Source organism: Parus major, chromosome 28 (genome assembly GCF_001522545.3).
Source record: "Parus major isolate Abel chromosome 28, Parus_major1.1, whole genome shotgun sequence".
NCBI classification, from domain to species: domain Eukaryota; kingdom Metazoa; phylum Chordata; class Aves; order Passeriformes; family Paridae; genus Parus; species Parus major.
In genome coordinates this window covers 3,829,122-3,850,715 of record NC_031797.1, presented here as the reverse complement: position 1 = coordinate 3,850,715, position 21,594 = coordinate 3,829,122, and the positions used below count along the sequence as shown (strand labels likewise).

At 46.7% G+C, this 21,594-nt stretch overlaps 1 protein-coding gene across 1 annotated transcript in view; it reads right to left on the bottom strand.

The window, feature by feature from the left end:
* Positions 1-21,373, bottom strand: part of ELL (elongation factor for RNA polymerase II) — a 49,708-nt gene extending 28,335 nt beyond the window's left edge. The window contains exon 1 of the mRNA XM_015651639.3: positions 21,211-21,373. Within this exon, the coding sequence (XP_015507125.1) occupies positions 21,211-21,345 (135 nt within the window). The 5' untranslated portion in view covers positions 21,346-21,373. The remainder of the gene's footprint in view (positions 1-21,210) is intronic.
* Positions 21,374-21,594: the final 221 nt, after the last annotated feature.

The window sequence follows — 21,594 nt, the reverse complement described above, 5'->3', positions numbered from 1 at the left end:
CAGGGAACACATGGGAATTAACACAGATCCTGGGATGTGTGGGGCCAGGGAACACATGGGAATTAACATAATTCCTGGGATGTGTGGGGCCAGGGAACACATGGGAATTAACATAATTCCTGGGATGTGTGGGGCCAGGAACACATGGGAAATAACACAGATCCTGGGATGTGTGGGGCCAAGGAATACATGGGAATTAATACAATTCCTGGGATGTGTGGGGCCAGGGAATACATGGGAATTAATACAATTCCTGGGATGTGTGGGGCCAGGGAACACATGGGAATTAACACAGATCCTGGGATGTGTGGGGAACACCACACGAGAACCTGCAGCCTCCAGAGGAGAAAAACCCCTTTAAACACACCTCAAATGCAAGAATTCCATCCCTGCCCCGTGCCATTGTTCCAGCTGAAGGCTTCCTGAAGAAGCTGGAGGGTTGGCAAAGCATTCCTGCAGCTCCAGAGGATGCCAGGTCCCACAAGGAGCTGAGTCAAACTTCCTCTGGAATGGCAAAGGAGCTGCTGGGCCAGGGCAGAGCCCATCCTGCAGCTCCAGAACTCTGCAGGAATAACTCCCAAAGGAACATCCAAAGCACGGCTGCACCTCAGAGATCTACCCAAACTGGAATTACCAGCTTCAGCCTCTCCACCTGACTGGAAAACAGACCCTCAGAAAGAGCCTGGATACACCCTGGCATCTACTCCATAAAATCTCATTTATTTGCCATTTGGAAAGAGAACTTCCCCATGTCCATGCCCAGATTCCTGCTTTCCACAGCTCCCACTGTATTCCCTGGGAATGATGGAGAAATAAAACCCTTAAAGCTCTGCTCTGGGATGCCAACATGAATAAAACCCCACAGACCCAAGTGGTTTTTGTCAGTCCTCCACATACCATAAGATGATTTCCAAAGTCATGAGATTAAACCAGAAAAACCCCAAAATTCATCCCCAGAGCTCCCACAGGATATTTGGCTTTTTATTATCACAGTATTATGCTCATCCTTTAGTTTCCCCAGGCTAGAGGAGAGCAAGAAACCCTAAAGAGAGACTCTGAAAGCTCACAGAGGTGGTGGCAACACACACAAACAGCTCCTCACACTTAAATATTCCAGGTCTGGCACGTGGAAGCTGAGGAAGAACAAGAAAGTGCCAAGAGAAGACAGAAGAATTGAAATTAAACTAATGAAGTGTTTTATCAGGGCTGATTGAAGCTGGCAGAAGGTTTTAAACACCTTTAGTGGAAAAGCTGGATGGGATGTTCCTACCCAGGATCAGAAAGGACACTGGAAATCCTCAGGTCAAGGAGCCAGCTGGAAGCATCTCTGTTTCTTCAGGGAAATACAGATAATTAAAGAAGACATCATTTTGGGAAGTTCTGTCATGTATTTACTGGAATTTATACTGCAGGCTGTGTTCTATGGAAAATACTTGCCTAAACTTAGTATTGATGTGTTTATCTGTTTTCAGAGTCACCAATGCCCAGAGTGCAGCTGAAAATTCACCCTTATTTGTGTTTGAACAAGGGCATTATTTTCAGAATTTAAAGCTTCTTACAAACAGTTAAAATTAAAAAGAATTCCAATAAAATATACAGAGAAACTATAAAATCCTGCTGATCAAGGCTGGCATTAATGGGATGTTTCCAAGCATTCCCTGCAATTCCAGGAAAAAGCAGTGCCCAGGTAAAGTTCTTGATGTTCAGGAAGCACTTACAAAAATGGGAACAACCAGAAATCACTTAAAAAGCACAAATTTCAGACTCTGCAATGCCCCAAACTCCAAGTTCCTCTTTAATTCTTTGGTTATGACTGGTTTATGTTTCTTTTAGCCCACACAGCAAGGTCCAAATATAGGCAAGGCTTCCTCCCCTGCTTCCTCTGGCTTCCCAGCACAACTGGGCCAAGGGTGGGATAAAAAGATCCCAATCCAGGAGGATCCTCAGTTTAAACACACCTGGATACCTGCAGAGCTACACAGATTTTACCTTCCATTTATATTTTAGTTTTAAAACACTCCCCCAAGAGCCTGCAGAGCAAACCAGAGTGCAGAGGCAAAGCTGATCACCCCATCCTTTGCTGTGACAGACTCCCAGGAGACACCTCCGAGTCCCTGAGTTCATTAACAGCAAGAAATACAAATCCCAAGGGAAAGGAATAGCCTGGAATAGACCCACAGCTCCAAGTGAGGCTGTGTGAGGTTTGCTGGCAGCCAATTAGCCTGAGCTGGCCCAGGAGAGAGCTCCCAGGACATTCCACTATTCCAAGGCTTGTATTTACCTCCTCCCAGAAACCCAGCAGCCAAAAAAGCCTCTTAAATATTCCCTTTTTTCATGTCCCATCTATTACTTATGGAATTAAAGCACAGTCTCCCTGCAACACAATTTCCATCTGCAATTTGAGGCCTCCCAAGGATCCCGTTTGAAGTTGAGCACAGATGGGATGGAGTCTGCTGCAACTCCAAAATTACAGCTTTGCTATTCAAATCCAACATTCTCATGGAAAGAGCCTTGGAAAGGCCATGTAAATCCACCACTATTTGAGGCTTTCCACTCAAAGAGGTGCCAGCTGCCCAGGTGAGCCACGGGGATGCTCCTGGAGGATTCAGGATTCACCCACATCCTTCCAGGGATGCTGATGGGATGGTGCAAACCCCCGGGAGCAGAGCAGGGTGTGACAGGAGCTCCTCAGGCAGCAATCCCAAAATTATCCCATGGACACCTCTGCTCACTCCTCCTCTCCCAAATAATCCCATTTATCACCTTGATGATCCAGTGCTGTCACAGACCCCTCACCCCTCCCATTTTCCTTTCCCCAACATTTAAAATCATTTATTTTGGGCAGAACTGAACACTCGAGCTTTTAACACAAATAATTATTAAAAAAAACTACTTTTGATGAAGGTTTAAGAGCTGGACTCTCACCAATTACCCTGAACTGTAGTTTGTATTTATTATCATTTATCATTTGCTTAATAGGCATTAATGGACACATTATCACCGTAACATTAAAGCACCTATGAATCCTGCCCAGAAGTACAAGCAGCAATAAAATGCTCAAAAGCTTTTATGTCAGCCAAAATGCTATGCTGTACATTTGAAAGTTTTTAATTGCTAAACTGCAAAAGGCACACTGGCTTCTTTGGTTATAATTGCATCATTTCAAGTGGGCTGTTACAGCACAAATGTTGCTTCCTCAGTGGTTTAATTTTCCAGGGTTAAAAATCGAGTGTGTTTCTATAAGATAGATAATAAAGGAGTTTAAAGCGTCAGCTCAAAAAAAAACCCTCAACTTGATTTGCTGAAATTTATGGTTATGTTAAAGAATTTTACCATTCCCAGCTCTTTAAAAGTTACAGAATTTCATTCACCATTCCCAGCTCTAAAATCACAGAATTTCACCATTCCCAGCTCCTCAGAGTTCCAGAATTTCATTCACCACTCCCAGCTCTAAAATTACAGAATTTCACCATTCCCAGCTCCTCAAAGTTACAGAATTTCACCATTTTAACAAAATTTTACCAGGAAACATCACCAGCAGGCTTTGACATCACTACACACTGAGCATCTCAGCTACAGCCCCACTCGAAATGCAGAAAAACTCCACCTTTGTGTAAAGTTTAGAGAGTAAGACACATGATGAAGTTAAAAAACCAAACTGTAGCCTAATGGAAATGCTTTGTCCTGCCCTGTGCAGCAGAAAGCCAGGCCCTAAATGGACAATAGCCTGTATCAGCAAAGCAGAGAGCAATTAAAACTCCACTGTCATCAAGATGTCACCCCACAGGCACGAGAGCTGAGCCAGCCGTGCAGCCTGTTCTCTCTCTCTCGCATGCCTGGAGCTTCTGATCTCGCCTAATCCAGGTTAAAAAGCTCCTCCTGAATAAAATGCAGTGTGTTTGTTGGGTCCCTGCTGTGTTAGAATTAGAATTTAGTTGGGGACTCAAACTGAACCAACAGAGCTGTGCACGGGCGAGGCTCCCCTGTCCCTGCAGCTCCTTCAGTCAGGAATTAGGGGAAGGAGATGGAGTGGGAATTAGGATACATGAACCTTGTGGCTCCCCAAACACACATCCCAAAAATTCAGGATAAGGGATGGAGATTTTTGCCAGATTCCCACTGTTTTTTTCATGGAATAATGGAATAGTTTGGGTAGGAAGGGACCTTAAATCCCATCCAGTTCCACCCCCAGCCATGGGCAGGGACACTGCCACTACCCCAGGTTGCCCAAGCCTAGCACAACTTTTTTTGTTTCAATTTGGTAACTCCAAGTAAAACTCTCCAGTGCTTCGAAGGAATCTTTGCTTCCCAGCACAGCATTAAATGATGATTTCTCTGTATTTGCAAAAATAAAGCTTTAAACTCCCAAAGAACAGAAAGCTCTGACACAGTCTGATCCTCTGGTCACCCTCAGCACCACAGCACAAACCTTGGGAAAGGTGGGATTGGGAAGGGAGCTCCAACTCCCCAAACACCCCCAAAAAATCCTGAAAAAACTGCATCACTCCCAAGCATCAATCCAGGATGTTTGGCCAGCACAAGGTGCAGTAGTTTTTCAGTAGGGAAAGGAAGCTGGGCACAGAGGCAATTTAGGCAATGCCTTTCAGGAAGAAAATTAAAAGGAGACTCAAATCCTTGGAGAAATAATTAAAGTATTGTGAATTGGTATGGAGTTTACTCAGCCCAGTGTGGAGCAGGAGACTTTGTTTGGCTGGAGCAGAGCTTGGCTCTGGCAAACAGAGCAGCTCCATGCACTGGGCTGGGCCCTTCCCAAGAGCAGGAACCACCCAACGCCTTCCTGCAATCCCTCCTCCCAAATTCCTATGGCAGTGCAGGTACAAGAAGTGAGGAACTCTTCCACAAGCATGGAGATGGATGGGGATTTGCTCTGTGGTAAATATCAACACACAGAGGGGGCTGAAATGGCTGCAAGGAGGAAATGCTCTGTCCCCAAAGAATATTCCAGCTTTGTTTATGCAGAGTGGGCACTTCCAGAGGACACTGAAGAGTTAAATCCACCTTTCTGCAGGGAAGAAGACTTTCTCCACCCTGCCAGGGCATGGGGAGAGACACTGCAGGAGGACAAGAAGATAAAGGTTCATTTGGAGAGCTACAACACTTTTAATTCTAAACATCAGCACCCTTTGGAATGGCCCATCAGTGACTGGATTTATTGCTGCTCCCTGGACACCCAGCTTCACTGCTGGATGGGATCAGTCTGGCTGAAGATGGAAAACAGAGGAAAACCACCCCAAAACCAGAGGGGACTCCAGCCCCAAAAACAAGAGGGCTTCAAACCCACCCCAAAACCAGAGCGGTGCGAGCTCAGGGGGAAGGTGGATGGCAAGAAAAGAGGAAAAGATCCAAGTGGGTTTGTGGCTCCCAATTAACTCAGCCACGGCTCCAGATCTCAGGAACAGAGGCAGGAGTTGGTCTCCTGTGGGAATTCCAACTTGGGAGACTCTGGGCACGTTTCCCAACGGGTCACTTCTCCTTTTTTTAACTTGATGTTTTCCCTCTCTGCTTTTCCGCAGAGTTAAGGCAGACCTGCTCATTAAGGAGAGCAATAATCATAAAGTCTCATCACCAGGCTGCCACAAGGGCTGTAATGATGATTATCTGCAGTTTAATCATGACAAACTCCCACCAATCCCACTATTAACAAGATGGGGCTGCTCAGGGAGGCTTTGTCAGAGGACCAGGAGCCAACTCCCACGACTTGGAAAGGCTTTTGGAAGGAAAAAAAGCTCCTTTGCATCCCTGTGCAGCTTCCAGTGTTTAGAACTGATCAAAGCAGTCAAAAATCAATTAAAAATGTCTATAATGAAAGAACTACTAAGTCACAGAACACGCTGCCCATTTTTTAGTGTAATAACCCAGGAGTTTCCTTCCTGCAAGTAAAGAAAAACCCAGTTTTGATACAATTACTGCATCTCCCTGAAAAGGAAGTTTCATTTTGTGTGAGTGAATTTTCTGCATCCGTTACTCGCTCCAGAAGGGTGTTCCAGACCCTCCCTGACACTGAGAGTCAGCAGCCCTCAAAGCTATTTCAATTTTATTACTCAGTCTTGCATTCTTGAGTCAAAACTGTCCATTCAAACACCTTTACCTTTATTTCAGTCTTGTCCTGTTCTCCTGTTCTGAGACAGAGGTTCAAGGATCCCTTTTTCCCTTTTCCGCAAGCACACCAGGAATCAGCAAAATTCTGCACTAACTCTTCTTTTTATCACCCTTTTTCCTGAAGGGATTTCTCTCCTCTAACTCCGACTAAAAGCAATAAAAGGTAAAAGTGAGAAAGCATAAAACAAGTTGCAACAACATTTCCCAAAGCTCTCCTCCAAAGATAATGCTGTGCTGGCAAATACATTGCACAAAGGAAAAATAAGAAAAAAAAATCAAGTACAAACTTAGAAATAAATCCTATTGTTTTATGACTTGCAACTAATTTGAGGAAGAGTTAAATGAACAAATCCCAATGCTCACTCCTTTTTAAAAGTAGCAAATCTAGGGTAGGTTGCTTATAAAGGAAGAGCAAAGTGGATGAAGTAAAATTAATTTTGAATTTAAGTCTGCTCATATGGCCTGAGTCTGTCCCTCTCTTGCAGAGCAGCACTGCCTGGCTTTGAGTAGTTAGAGTAAATTAAAGACAGGGTAGGAAAAAAGGAAGGTAAATATTGGTATTTCTAAAGTGCAGGCAAAGGAAAGCAAACCCTCAGATTTGTTTTTCAAACACGTGGACTTGCTTTGAAGCAAAGTTTTCAACAAAAAACATTATTGCAGAATGAAGTTTCCTGTTCTGCCTCCCTACACTGGAAATACTAATACTATTAAATACAATATCAAGTATTCCTTTAAATAGAATATTAAATATTTCTCTAAGAGAAGTCCAGCAGTATCTGCACACATTTGCATTGCAAGACAATTCAGAGAGCCCTCAGCCTGGCAAGGATCCCATTAAGACATCCATGCCCAAAATTCCCTGGGTAATCATCTCTTGCATGTAACACTGCTTGTTTTTGCAGCAGCATTTTATTGGAGTTATCAGATGATCCTGTTAAATTGGGAAAGGACTGAGGGGGAAAAAACAACAGCACAACAAGGAAATTGAATCACCCAAAATTCCCAACTCTGCTAAAGGTGACCAGCAGTGCTGCTTTTCCCTGGAGGATTCACTCGTTATGAGCCAAGAATTCATGGCTTTAGATGTTCTCAGATTAATATTTTAAGAGTCATTCCTGTCGAACAAGACACCTTGAATGAAGCCCTCTGTGCTTCCTCTGGCAGAAGAGGGAAGTTTGCTGATTTTGAGGTGCTGGAGATGTGGCCACCTCTGCAACAATGCCAAAAACCTTGTGGAAATTACAAGAAAAACAAATTTCCATCATGGAAATCACTTGGCTCGCTGCTGTCTCTCTTGGAGAAAACACTTTTCCCTGATTTTAGCCTTTCTGAAGCAATGCAGCAACACAGTTTTGTGTGTTCAGGGGATCAAATAAAAGCTTTTCCAGGACCAGCTGTATCAAATGTATCTACTACAAGTATTTTGCTTTTTGCACTGTACAAAACCCCCCAACTGCCAGAAAAAAAATGTTTCCCAAATTAATACAGAAAAGTGTGTCACGATAGCACATCTTAACTCCCCCTCATCCCCATCATGGATAAATAAAGCTTCCAGAACTGATTAAGACACCCAAGCTCCTCCATCCGAGGCTGACGGCCACACAAGTGATGGGAAGTGACTACAGAACCACATTTAGGGCTGGGATTTGCTCCACTGGCCCCTCCAGAAGTTTAATAAAGAATAAAATAAATAAAACAAACAAATAAATAAATAAACATAAAAATAAAGAATTAAATAAGAATTAAAGAATTCTTAAATAAAGAATTTCAGCCCTGCTTCAAACTCCCCCACCTGTCAAACACAGGTAATGTTTCCCAGATGGAAAGCAGGAGCTGGATCACACTGGTACCTGCAAACCAGGGATCCTCAAATCCCAGGAAAATCCCAGAATCACTGAACAGCCTGAGCTGGAAGGGATTCCTCACCAGGAATATCAAAGCCCAGCTCCTGGCCCTGCACAGACACCCCAACAATCCCACCCTGGGCCCAGATTGGGATCCTTGAAAACAACCACAGAGCAGCAGGAGACACATGAAAGAAGAAAATTAAAGTGTATTAAGGACAGCCTAATAAACAACTTGGAAAAAAAAAAAACTTTTCAGAGACAACAGCTCAGGCAGAATTTTAAAACCACAACCTTTAAGTTAGACTGAAAAGTAAGGATTCATTTAAATCCCATTTATGCTGGAATGCCCAAGTATTCCAACACTGGCTGGCTCCAAGTCTGCCTAACAGCAAGGAAGAAGGATACTCTTGAATTACACCAGGTGGATTTCACTGAACACTGAGGCACCTCAGCTCAGACTTCAAGCACCATTCCAAGAATAGTTTTATAAAAATGCTGAATGGGTCCAGTCAGCTACAACTCAGTTAAAAATAAATCTCTTAAATGCCTTTCAATATACCTGCATTGCTGTGTTCCTCGCCAACCTGTGGCTTTCCAACTATTATTATTGTTTTTAAGCTATTTTTCTTTCACCCATCAGGTTAAAAAAGCCACCCAGGCACAAAAAGAAGCTGGCTAATTACAGCTCCAAAACTACCAGCAAATGTTACACTTAAGAGAAAGCTGATGGAAAACTCTGTCAGTATGGCATCCCCAGCATTATATGTAACAAAATAAAAAAAGAGAATTCACCTTTTCAGCCCCAGTGAAGGTAACATGGTTTTTACAGGCAGGATGTTATCTGGAGCAGTTTGACTGTGTCAGGCAGAGCGAGCTCAGGCACTTCACACACGAAAATTAAAGCGAGCGATTAAACACAGCGACACTGGGTTACAACTTCTAAAACAGGAATAGTGAAATATCAGAAGCTGACGGTTGTTTCTGACCTAGTTTTCACTGGAGAACAGTCAAAGAGCCGAAAAGACTGAGGCGAGGCTGAAGGTGCTGAAATTCCAGTAGTGCTGGGGAACAGGATTAGAGGAAAAGCCTTCAGACATTCAAAGGACTGAGGGAGCGTCAGGGAGAACCAGGAGCTTCCAGAGCTTGGGTTCAAGTGACATCCTGGGGAGCAGCAGGGACAGGAGGGCTTTAGCCAGGTGGGGATGAAGCCAGAGGTGTTGCAGGACCTCCTCAGTGGGGCAGCAGGAGGCCAAGGTGAGGAGGAGAGAAAACCTCAAACACGGGAAGGAATCGTTTTAAAACCACCCTTGCCTGGATTTTCAGGAGATATTTTCGTTGCTTTTTCTGCTGAGAACACAAAGGTGCTGTCAAACACCTGGGCTCATTTGAATAACAAGAGGAAAAATTAAACCCCTTTATGCAAGAGAACTGCAAGTACCCTTCTGAGAGATCCGGGGAGGAGGGGCTGCTGCAAGGAAAGCCAGGTGATCCCATCCCAGTAAGCTGTTCACATGTCTCCCTCTATTCTGCAGCTCCAAATTTATTTCCACCAGGCAGCTCCACGCTGGTTTTAAGCCTCATTAAGGAGCAGTATGTTGCTGGGCTGACATGTCAGATTTTTAAATGACCTTTGTACCGACAACGGCGTTACCAAGCTGCTAAGGACAGGAGGGAATTAAAAAAAAAAACACAACAAACCACCAAACAAGTGGTTTTCCATGATTAGGAGAGGTACATCGTGGCTGTTTACATTTATTTGAGTTCCAAAAAACACTCCCACCTGTCAGTAAAAAGAGCCATAAAAAAAAATAAATAGCAATTCTCTCTGAAGGGCAGCTGTGACGGCATCAGCACTGCTGGCCATTCTTAACGTGGGACTTATCACACAAGGTAAACAGGAGTGACTATCAGTTAATGAACAACACAACCCCCAGGCTGAATTTTAAAGAGCATTTTCTCCACTGCAATCTTTTAATGAAAATACAGCAGTTCAAACCCACCGAATTTGCTTACGAAAGTCTAATTTATTTTAGGACATATTAAGACACCAGGGCTGATTCACTTGCCTATGTGCTCATAAGGTGGCTTAAATGAGCTGCTGAAACATCAGAACGATCCTTATCTTCCACAGGGCTTTACTCCTTTTCTTGCAAGAGAAAAATATAGAAAGACAATTGAGAGATCAGATTGACGAACCCGTTCAACCATCCCGGAACAAATCTCACCTCACACTGCTGAGCCCAGAAAAACAAGCCTGGACCAGCCCTTTTTCTTTTCTCCTTGTGCCCAGCTATATCCTATTGACACTCAGAGAGGGAAGAGTAATTACCAGTCTGAGAAAGTTGTGCTGAAGATGATCTTCAGATGTTCCTCACGGAGGCACAGACAGTGCTGCTGGAAGAGGCTGCCACAAACCAAACTCAGAGCCTGGATGCTGAAGGAATCCCAGGGAAATCCCACCAGCAGCACCCCACGAGCCAGACCAACCTCAAAAGCTAAAGCAAGATGCTCAGACACGGATTCTTTTGGCCTCCAGGCAAACAGAGGTGCTCCAATGCCAACGAGGAGAGTGGGAACACAACCTGACAGACACTTGGAATTCAGCAGGGATGTCCACTCAAATTTACCATCTCCATAGGGGAGAAAGCAATAAAGCAAACTCAAATATTCCAGTTTTCTTCCTATCACCGAGGGAAGATGCCCAAGAAAAAACCAGCTGAAAATACTGAGCAAGAGCACCTCACTAAATTTCCTACCATGACAGAACCTTGCATTACCTACCCTCTGCTAACAGCCTCCTCCAGCTTCCAGGGATGCTTTCTCCAGGAGAAAAGTGAAGGCAGTTGCCTGAAGAAGTTAAATTAGGTGCTGCCTTTACTCCAGCAAGAAGCACAGAACCTGCACTGTTTCAGCTGCCTCTGTATTTGCACTGCCAGGCTGGTCAGTAACAAACCTGCTCCAAAAATAAAGCGACAAACAGTGAAAGAAAGAACACACTCTTCTCAACTGGCAAAAATCTACCTAAAAAATAAGTCAGATGTTTCTTTGCTCTCCGCAAGGACACCTGAGAAAGTTCAGGTTACAACGAATTCCAAAAATAAACATGAAAAATTTTCAGATAAGAAGAGGAAAAACATAGCAGGGCTGCTGACTAAACAGAGAGAGACCACAGTGCCATGAAAAGACTCACCAGGTCTGAGCCCAAAAACCCCCAGAGAATTCAGACATTCAGACAGAGAATCTCTCTTGCCTGACAAGAGGCAGCTCAGCCAATTCACACATGCAAAAGAAGTGGTGTGGCCACTGAGCCGGCACTTAATTGTCTGACCAGAATTTTTGGTCTAAATTTAACAATCCAGGCCAAGTCATAGTTAGCTGGAACGTTTTGCTCTCTTAGCCCATCTGAGTTAGGGTAAATTCGTTTCTTCCTGCTGTCAGCGTCAGTAAATTTAGTCTTAATGACAAGTAAAAGGTCTTTTAGATGGAGTTAAATGGCCTTAATTGTATGAGAGAGCTCAAACTTGCAGCCCAATGCAGGCAGCACCCACATTAGGTACAGCTCCAAATGGTTGCAGGAAGATTGTGGAAACATGCCTGGAACTATAACATCAAACCTTCCAGGTAATAAATCTATTCCTTCTCCCCCTTCACGTTAAGAAACCCCAAAGTGTTCTAGATTTTAATGCATTAAGAACAAAGTCTGTAATTCACGAGCAGAAAAATGTTTGCTGTTGGTTTTAATCATCACCACGCTCCACGTCAAGCCCAGTGCCTGTTCCAAACAGACCCAAGATATCCCATGTACGTCCCTAAAGGTTAAATATGTTTTACTTTATCCATTACTGCCTCCCTTTTCCCACTTCCACATTTGCAAAGATTAAACACCAAGCCGCTTCCTGAGCTGGGTGTTTTTGGGATTCTCCACCAGCTCCAAGAGTCCATGCTGGGAGAACTGGTTTGTGACAATGCTCCATCATCCCCCTCTGGAAAACCACACTTCATTTCTGGAATAAAAACAAGGATTGGGAGCTGTGACATGTGGCAGGAACACAGGAGCTTTCAGACACTGTCCCTTAGCCATTAGGGAATGAGAACCTCAAGGAGGCAGCAAGCATTTGGGATTTGCAGCAGGAAAAGCAGCAGCAACTTCCCAAAAAACACACAAATAACCCAAAAGTTCCTTTTAGTGTTGATTAAACGTGAGAGAAGGAAGCAGAGCTTGTGGCCAGGACCACCAGGCTCCCATCAAAACACAGCTGCCCTGCAAGGACACGGGGTGGGAACACGGAGCAAGGTCACAGCCACGGGTGTCACTGAAAGCACTTTTCAAAAGAAATTGGTCACAGAGCTCCTACGCACTTCTTAAGGGACTATTTATGGGAGCAGAAGTTGTTCTTAATTCTGTGAGAAGCAGAAGCAGAGGTCACGATTGGGGCTCCGGCAGCTCTGAGGGCTGAACATCCCTGGAAGGGGGAACAGGTGCTGCCAGGCTTTTCAAAAATCTATTTTAATGCCACAGGAACTCTCGTTTCAGAGCAAAGTCCTGCTCAGCACTGTCTGCAGTCAGCAGAATGTGCCTCAGACACTGCTGAGGGAAATGAAGACACCCTGGGACAGAGACTCCGACCTTCCCAGCTCCGTCATTTTACAGCAGTTTCGCTCTGAATCACGAATTTCCGCCTCCGTTTGGGGCCGGGTGCCGGAGCCCCACAAAAGTCAGGGAGTTAATGAGCTTGTGCCACCTAATCAGGGTGGCCACACCATCCCTTTGGCAAGTGACAGACGCACAGGGAACACTTCAAAGGCCCTGAAAGTCTCCCTGGGAGCGAGGGCTGCTCCCTGCCCCAGCATCCCAGCAAGGTGAGCCCATGCAGAGCCGGCTTGCTGGCCTTATATGGCTTCCAAGGCACAATTTCTGCTTGCCCAAGCTCAGGCAGGGTGGAAAAATTTGCTTCCTTGCTACTCCGCCCATGCCGGGCTCCAAAAAGCATCCACTGAATCCTGGATCGGAAAAGGAATGGAAGGATTGACAATGCTCAGCTCCCTGGAAGAGGTGAAGGCACGGATTTGGCAGCACCCTGGGTCACCTCAATCACTGAGGGAGCTGAGGCAGGCAGGGGTGCAGAGAGAAACTGGAACCACAGCTTTTATTCTCTGTATTCCCCATGAAAAAATTCTGATTTTTCTTGCTATTCAGCTGCACTTAAGCCTTTCACGTTTGACAGCAGCAAGCTTTACATGCTAACAAAGAGTTGGGAACATGATTTCCTTTAGCTGATTTAGCCATAATACACTTTATTATATACCAGGAGCACAGAAAACAGCCTTGGCTCAGGTTTCCACACTTTTCTGCACAAGTCAGTATTACTGTGAACAATTCCAAAGCCAGTTCTACCTCCTGATCACAGTGAGGTCCGTGCTATCCAAGTTTGGTGTCATTATCAACTTCTGAGCATCACCTCCTATTCCCTAAACAAGCACAGCCACATCCATCATCCTCAATATCCACAAGTGCTGGCAAAAAATGAAGCTCAGCGCACACAGACAATTAAAAATCTGCTTAATTTTCAATAAATGCTCTCCTTCTGTGGATTATAAAGTTGTTTTTTTACTAGAAATGTCTACACAGCCACTTTTTTTCCCAGCCTTGCTGGCCTGTATCAAGATCATCTCTTTTTTCACAGCAGATTTCTCTCAGTGCAAGAAGCAGGCAGAGATTTATCTGCAGCCATCAGTGGTTAGTCCTTGCTCTCACCTGCTGGTCACCAAATGGCAGAACCCAGCTCATCCACACACAGATTTCCCTCAAAAGGGAGAAAAATGGTGGCAAAGGAGCTTGTAAAACCAAGTTCTTCCCATTCCCTTGTTCCCTTCTCTTTTGGGGACTGGGAAAGGCAGAAACACAGCCCGTTTGATTTTCTCATAGAAACCAGGAGCCAAAACCAACTGAAATCAGCGCCGGAGCTGGAAAGGTACAACAAAACTCACACAAACATAAAGTCTAGACACTGAAATGTGGAAATATGATTCAAATAACCACAACTGGCACGTAACACACTGATTGCAGCCCATCGCAGAACGGGCCTCAGTGGGGAGGAATATAGAAGGAAGATTAAATTAGTTCTTCCACCCCAGCTGTAGAAAATATGGATCCTGTGGGCACAGTGATATGGATTGAGCCTGAGTTTCTTCCGTCCTGCTGGGATTTTTGTTAGGATTTTAAGTAACACATGTCTGCTCTTGCTAAATAACAACAATCAGCTTAAACTGTCATATAGAATCGTAGAATCACAGACTGGTTTGGGTTAGAAAGACCACTAAATTCAGTTTATTCCACCCCATGCCACGAGCAGGGACACCTTCCACTGTTCCAGGTTGCTTCAAGCTGGCCTTTGATGCTTCCAGGGCTGGGGCAGTGCCAGTTCCTCCAGAGCTGCTCCTGTCTCCCCATCACTGATCCCATATGAACCTGCCTCAGCTGTCTGTCACATGGCTGCTCTTATCAAAGCGTGGCTGAAATCATATATGCTCAAAATACAGAGCCAAGAGGATGTTTGTGCTGATGAAATCTAAATACTGCAAAGATTTAGGCAATTGGCTGTTCTCAGGAAGTTCTGCTGTACCTGTCCACGTGTGGACGCGAACCTCAAGGACAAAGTCTGCGTCTACCATTAAACCCAAGAGCACAGAATGGAGCCCAAAAGGAGAAATAACTCAGTTTTCCTCAAAAATTTGTGTTCTCTCCTGCATAAAAGCCTGTACAGAGGGAGAGCAGAGGGTTAACCACGATCAGACTGGACCACACCAGCAAAGACCCCAGGTGGGTGAAGGTGAGCAGCTCAGTCGAGCCCTGCTCACCAGTGCTGACCTCTTTTTGAGTTAAACAAATGCTGGTTTCTTTAAATTAGAAAAAGGCACTAATCCAATGTAAAGAAAGGAGAGACCAAGCTCACAGAGCTGTTTTTTCTAGACTGTAATGCAAAAAGGATTGGATTTTGGGAAGTCTGCTCTCCCAGTGCAGCAGGGATACACACACACCACTCAGCAAGCCAACTGCTGAAGGGTTTAACACTCTCTTTAACATACAAATGCTTGAAAAAAAACCCCAAAACCTACCAAAACCCTCAGCCAGGGTGTGCAAAAGTTGCCTTATGTACATGGGATGTTTCTAAGCAACACATGAGCTACTACAGAAAATTCTTATCAGCAAATCCAAGCTCCTTTCCTGGCTAATTCATCTAGGTCAAGCTAAGGCATGTTGAACATTGAAGCCCGGTTTTGGTGATGCCTCCTCTGTATGCACCCTGGATAAAATATTAGCACAGTTCAGGTTATCAGCATGTATTTTCAGGAGCATTAAGTTCACTGCAGATAATGGTTCCTCCAGAAACAGCATTAACCTTAATTATTCAGAGGTAACTCGATCCCAGCCTTCCTGATGTTATGACGCTGAGTGACGGCCACTTTTCCTCCCGCCAACTTCTCCTTCCTCAAAATCCAAACAAATCCGGGATATGACACGAGTGTGATCCCAAATAAGGGTATCCAGCACAGGATCCCAGACACAGGGTATCCCTTCAAAATCTACCTAAACCCCTGCAGTCACTCCATCCATTCAAACGCATTCTCCTGTGTATTAGCAGCAAAACCACTAAGTCAGCCAAAATGTATTCTTCTCCCATGGATTAGCTGGCACAAATTAGTACGGGAGTGACGCATGCAGTCTGTCCCTTCCCATTTTTCAACATGCACAAACACCAGGGATTTGGAGACGCTTCACAAGTTTCTGCTTACAAGTTACAGAGTTTAAATGGCCTGAAACGTGCAAATTGTTCGGGAGATAACACGTCCATTTACCAGCGAGACCTCAAATGCTCCCTCCAACAAAATCTCCCCTCCCAGGGCAGCGATAAAGGCGCTGCTGCTGCTGTCCCAACACAGCCGGCACGACGCAAGGGAAGTGTTTCGACAGCCACCAGCCCCGTGCCAAGCTGCACCAGGACAAAAACCAACTCAACAGGACAGAGCACTTCGGGGAAAAAAGCTCAGAAAAGCCCCTGGTGTTGGAGGATGACTCTGAGCTGACCGGCAGGAGCCACTCCAGGCAGGAGATGGGTCCTTGGGAGACACATTGTTCTGAAGAGACTGCTATGCTTCAGAGAAAAGTTTTAAAAGATGTTATAATAGCTTTCCTTTCTGCTGTTTAAGTGGAATAAGAAATCAGAATCTGCTGAAAATGAGCAGGGGTTTAATTTTGCTGGGTAAGGAACACAATCAGCACATCCAGCTGCCATTGATACGACTGATGAAATAGCCCACTTGAATTAAAAAAAGAACAACCTAGCCCCATATAAATAACATAAAGGGTTAATCTTTTAGCTTGCTTCCCCCTGTACTACCAGAAAGCAAAAATTATTAATTCAAATTCAACCTCTCCAATTAATGGTAGGATATGTTTTACTGATAAAAAGCAGATCACATCTGATTTTTTTAAAAAAAAAGAAAGCACCAGTCACAAGGATTCTATCACAAACTTTCTATTTTCCCTTGGCACGTCACCAATTAGACCCAGTTCTTTAGTCTGTTACCACCAGTATAAAAAAAAAGCATAATGGGTTTATAATTTGCCACCGAATCCCATAGCAACTGTACATCACTTTAGATGTAAATTACAGACAATTCCTTCCAATGCCGTTTGAAAACTATAGAGATGAATCTATAATTTGAGCAGATCCAAATGCTACACGGTCGAGAGGAAAAAGCTTCCCTAAATAATTGAAAGGAAACTGCCAGGGGCCAAAACATTCCTCATGCACAATGTTCAGTGTCTCTTTGTCCCCTTCCTTCCAATGGGAGGTGCCACATTCAGGTCAACGTGAAGAACATTGAGCAGGAGTTGAGCAGTTCAGGGTGTTCTGCAGATCCTGTCCCATTTTTGCTGATGAGCCGTACGTGTGCGATGAGCTTCCTCTCCAGCCTCCTCTGATTCATTCAGTCATGTCACCGACTCATGTTCCCGATGTCGTAAGAGCCTCAATTTTGACGGACTACAGCATCAGTGAATTAATAGGACAGGAAAAAACAGGTTACAGGGAAGGAGGAATGATGCAAAAAGCTCTGAGATAATTCAATGAATTTTGATTCGAAAGCCGGATTGTTCTTCTCCTCCTGACACCTGCAAGCAGCTTTCAATTCTCAAGTCAGCATGAATACGCATTACCCTAAAGACCCTGTAATGACAGCACAGCCTTCATTTCGTGTTTCGTGCTTTGAACACAGCAAGATGAAGGAATCTCCACAACCTGCTCCAAAAGCCAAGGCTGGAAAGTTATTTCAATAAATAGCAACTCCAAGGGGTCGGGTTAACCTTCATTTTCAAGGGATTGTTTCTCTCACGGTTGGTTTCAGAGCAGCATAGGGAAGATGATTTGGGAAGCCACATCTGTCAGACCACAGTCCCAAAATTCAGCTGGGTGAGCACAGGGACAACGTGCTCTGGTTATCTCAGCTTAGTCCCCAATAAATATTTGTGCATCTGCCAAAGTTCACCAGTGAATCAACCGGTGGCTTCAGTTCAAAACACTCCAGGGTAGCAGGGACAGAGAGGGACAACAGGAGCAGGACGTGCTGCTCAGCTGCATCACCGAGGGATACTAAAAACATCTTTTAAATCCTCCTAAAACCACCAGGCAAGGCAGGACTAGGGCCAGGAGCAGCATTCAGCCATCCTTAGGTCAACACATAAGGTGACAGGGAAAGGTGTGCAACTCCATCACATTGCTTGTTATCAACCAACCACCCCTCAACCACACAGAGAGGTTTGTAGAAATAGGTGGAAGTTGAGAAATTCCCAGGTAAGAGTTCCAGAAACAACCCTGACACTGTTTATGTGCCATCAGCATCTTTACCCCAAGGGAGACTGAGCTCAGGGGATGCTCAGGTGTGCCACGTGGCATCTGAACCAGGCAGGATGATGGTGACTTACCCAGGATGCTGCTAAAAAAACAGGTGTGAAAAATAAAGGATGAATGATAACTAAAAGCATTAGGTGAGGATGGTAAAATATCTCCTCATTGAGGATGGGAATGAAAGAGGAAAGCAAGGCACCAGCGAAAGGAGTTCCCCTGAACCTCAACAGGAGCAGGAACAAAGCTGGGGGCAGACAAGAAGTGATGGGAAAAGTCATTGAATCATCTAATGGTTTGGGAAGACCTTGAAGACCACCCAGCTCCACAGCCCTGCTATGGGAAGGAACACATTCCACCAGATCAGGTTGCTCCAAGCCCCATCCAACCTGGCCTTGGCCATGCCCTGCCTGTTTGGGGGGAGTGGGAATTCCTAACCACGCACACATCCCCAAAAGGAAGGCAGCAGACTGCAGGCTGCTCTAGAATTACACTCCCTGCAGAACCCAGAGTTGTTTTAGGTGAGCACACCAGACTGGCTGCATTTCATCAGTGGACAAACCAACTCGGGACACACTTCCCACCGCTCAGCCCTCTGAGCTCAGTAGCCAGAGCTCTCAGTTTCACAAGTGTGTGGAAACAGTTTCAGGGGCAGCAAGTTTCACAAGGAGCAGCTGGGTGACATCTCACTTCATCCCCATGAAGCCAGTGCTAATTCTCTTTTCAAGGCTCCTTTTTCTTTCAGGTGAGCTACTGAAGAAACCTTTTCCAGGGTCAGGAGAAGGCAGCAGCCCTGTGAGCCGGAGCTCCACAGCAGCAGCAGCTCCATGTCCTCTGTACATAACACAGGAGTTGGGGATCAATATCTCAGAATCACAGAATGGTTTGGGCTGGGAGGGACCTTAAAGCTCAACCTGTTTCAAACCCCTTACATGAGCTGGGACACCTTCCACTAGACCAGGCTGCTCCAAGCCCCATCCAGAATGCAGATTCCTGACCGTTTTCTTCCCTAGAACACAGACAATTCAGCAGAAACCCAAGAGCACAGCTCAGCAGAGGCCCAACAAGACAAATATCTGTTTCTCCACAGCCCTGCTGCCTGATCCACACATGGTGCAGCTCCACACCAAGCCTGCAACTGCTCTGGCACTGGGGACACTCCAAACAAATGGCAGCTCGCCCGGCTGGGTGATCATTTTTGGATTATGTAATCCCAATACATTATTATTAGACCAAGAACAAACTCAAGCAAGGAACTGAAGACATTTCCCTGCCCGTTCTGGCAGAGGGACAGAGCCTTGTCGCAGGAATCGCCTGGACGTGCCACCCCGGTGCCCGAAACAGGTCAGACTGCACATGCTGGACTCCAGGTAACACAAAGAGCAGGATTGGATTCCAGGCCATTATCCATATTACACAACGCTGCCGTCAGTTCCACCACGTTTCAAACCAAACCGAGCAGAAGGAGCCTGAGCAAATTTTTTCCATTTAACTAATGCAGCCCAAAATTAAAGCAGAGCTGGACTGGACAAACACAAGCTGCAAAGGTGTGTTGGAGGCGGCTCCTGGCAGGGCTGGGCGCTTCCGAGGAAGCTGAGACGTTCAACAAGCTGGGGAAACTGTTTATAGAACCAATGCAGAATGAACATATGTGTTTAATAGCCCACTAATTGTTGCGTTGTTCACTACACAAACAAGCAGCTCTTCTGCCCTTATCCCTTCCTGCCCAGTTAATCACCAGGAGCCTCTGACTATTTCTCTTTTGGGTGGCAGGGAAGGAAGCAAAGTTCATTAGTGGCTGCTGGCCACCAAACAATCCTGAGCCCAGACTTCATTTAGAAAATAAACACCACTATTCATGTGTGACACGGACTCGGAATAGCTTCCCAAAATATTTAACGCAGCTGCCTGTAGTCTTCCTACTCTCCCTGCCCCAAAATAAAAGGCTTTCCCAATATATAGGCAAGAATTATTTGGATTATTTGTTTCATTTTTCAGAGAGAAAAAAGCTAATAATTCGGTCTACCCAAGTCACTTATTCCTCCTGACTTCTCATAATGCTGATAAACACTCATTAAAATATAAGTTGATAAACCCTGGTACAGTCATTACCTTCGTCCTCATACAGAGATTGCCCAATTCAGTGATGTGATGTAACCAACACCCTAAATTAAAAATAGTGTTGTGACAACATATGGTTTATCCTACAGAAGCTGGCAGGCAGGACGCTCCTAATGACAAACGGGTTTAGGCTCCCAGCTTCCCCCAGCAAGGTGAGGAGACAGAAATGCTCGTCGCAGGATAAGAGGCGGAAGGAAAAAATAAAATCAAAATAAAATTACGCTAAAAATGACAGCTTTGAACCCCCTCTCCGGTCCATCCCAACACCAGCTGCCGAGCTTTGCCATTATTCTCTATTTACATGACTAATAAGCTCTCTGGATGCATTTCAAGGAAACGGCACGGAAAAGACAATCTGGAAATTTCAAAATACAGTCTGAACGTGCCTCTCCCCCTCCCCGGTCCCGGGAGGGGAGCACCGAGCCGGCGGGCGATGAACAGCCGGCTGTCCCGGGGAGGGGACAGCCACGGAGGGATGGCAGCACCGGGGATGGACCCGCCGCCCCCCCCCCCGGCTGTGGAAACCCACGTCACGTTCACCGGGGAAACGGGGGGGGCACCGAGGTGCCTTCGCCCCCCTCCCCAGACACTCCCGGGGACTGACGGCAGCTTCCCGTCACCTCCCGGGGGGGAACCGAGCGCCCACCCCCGCACCGGGAGCGCGGGGCCGCTGTCACCCACCCCGGGGGGACACACTGGGGGTCCCCGCCGTGGTGGCACATGGGGGACCCCCAGCAATTACCGGGGCGGGGCGGGGGGGAAAGCACCGACACCTCCCGGTGCCCCTCGGGTACTTCCCGGAGGATCACCACCCCTCCCCGGTCACCCACCGGGAGCCCCGGAGGGACCCCGCAAACACTACCGGGGATGAGGAACACACCGGGGAGCTCCGGGGCGTCACCGGGAGTGGCACCGCGAGTCCCCTCCGGCGTCCCTCAGGCACCTGGCACCAGGATCGCCCCCCCCCCATTCCCGGTTCCCCGGTCACTCACGGAGGGGGGGGGCACCGGGAGCCTCCGCACTCGCTCAGCCCCCCACCAGGGAGTCCCCCGGCCTCAGGCCACACACACCCACCTCACGAGCGGCTCCCCCCCTCTCACCTCCCCTCGCATCCCCGCCGGTGCCACCCGCAGGGCTCCGTCCGGGGGCCTCGTGGCGGCCGCCCGCTCGCCCTCGGCGGGGCCGTACCCGCCGCCCCACGCCCGCCATCCCCGTACCTTACAAGCCTGGTAGCTCTCGAAGGCGCGCAGGGCGCTCTCCGTGAGCTTGACGTGGAAGACGGAGACGCGGGTGCCGCGGCCGAGGCGGCCGCAGGACAGCCCGTACCCGCGCTCCGCCTGCAGCGCCGCCATCTTGGGACCGTCTCCCCCTCCGCGCCTGGGCCGCCGGGGCCGCCCGCCGCCGGCACGCCCCCCCTTATGAATTATTCATGAAGCGTCTCTCCGGCGGCCACGCCCACGCGGGGCGCCTGTTGCTGGGGCGAGGAGGTGGGCAGCGGGCGCGCCGATTGGCTGGGTGATGCCGGGCGCAGCGCCGGATTGGCCCGTGGGGAGGGGGAGGCGGGGATATGCAAATAGGGGCGCGGGGCATGCTGGGGAGGG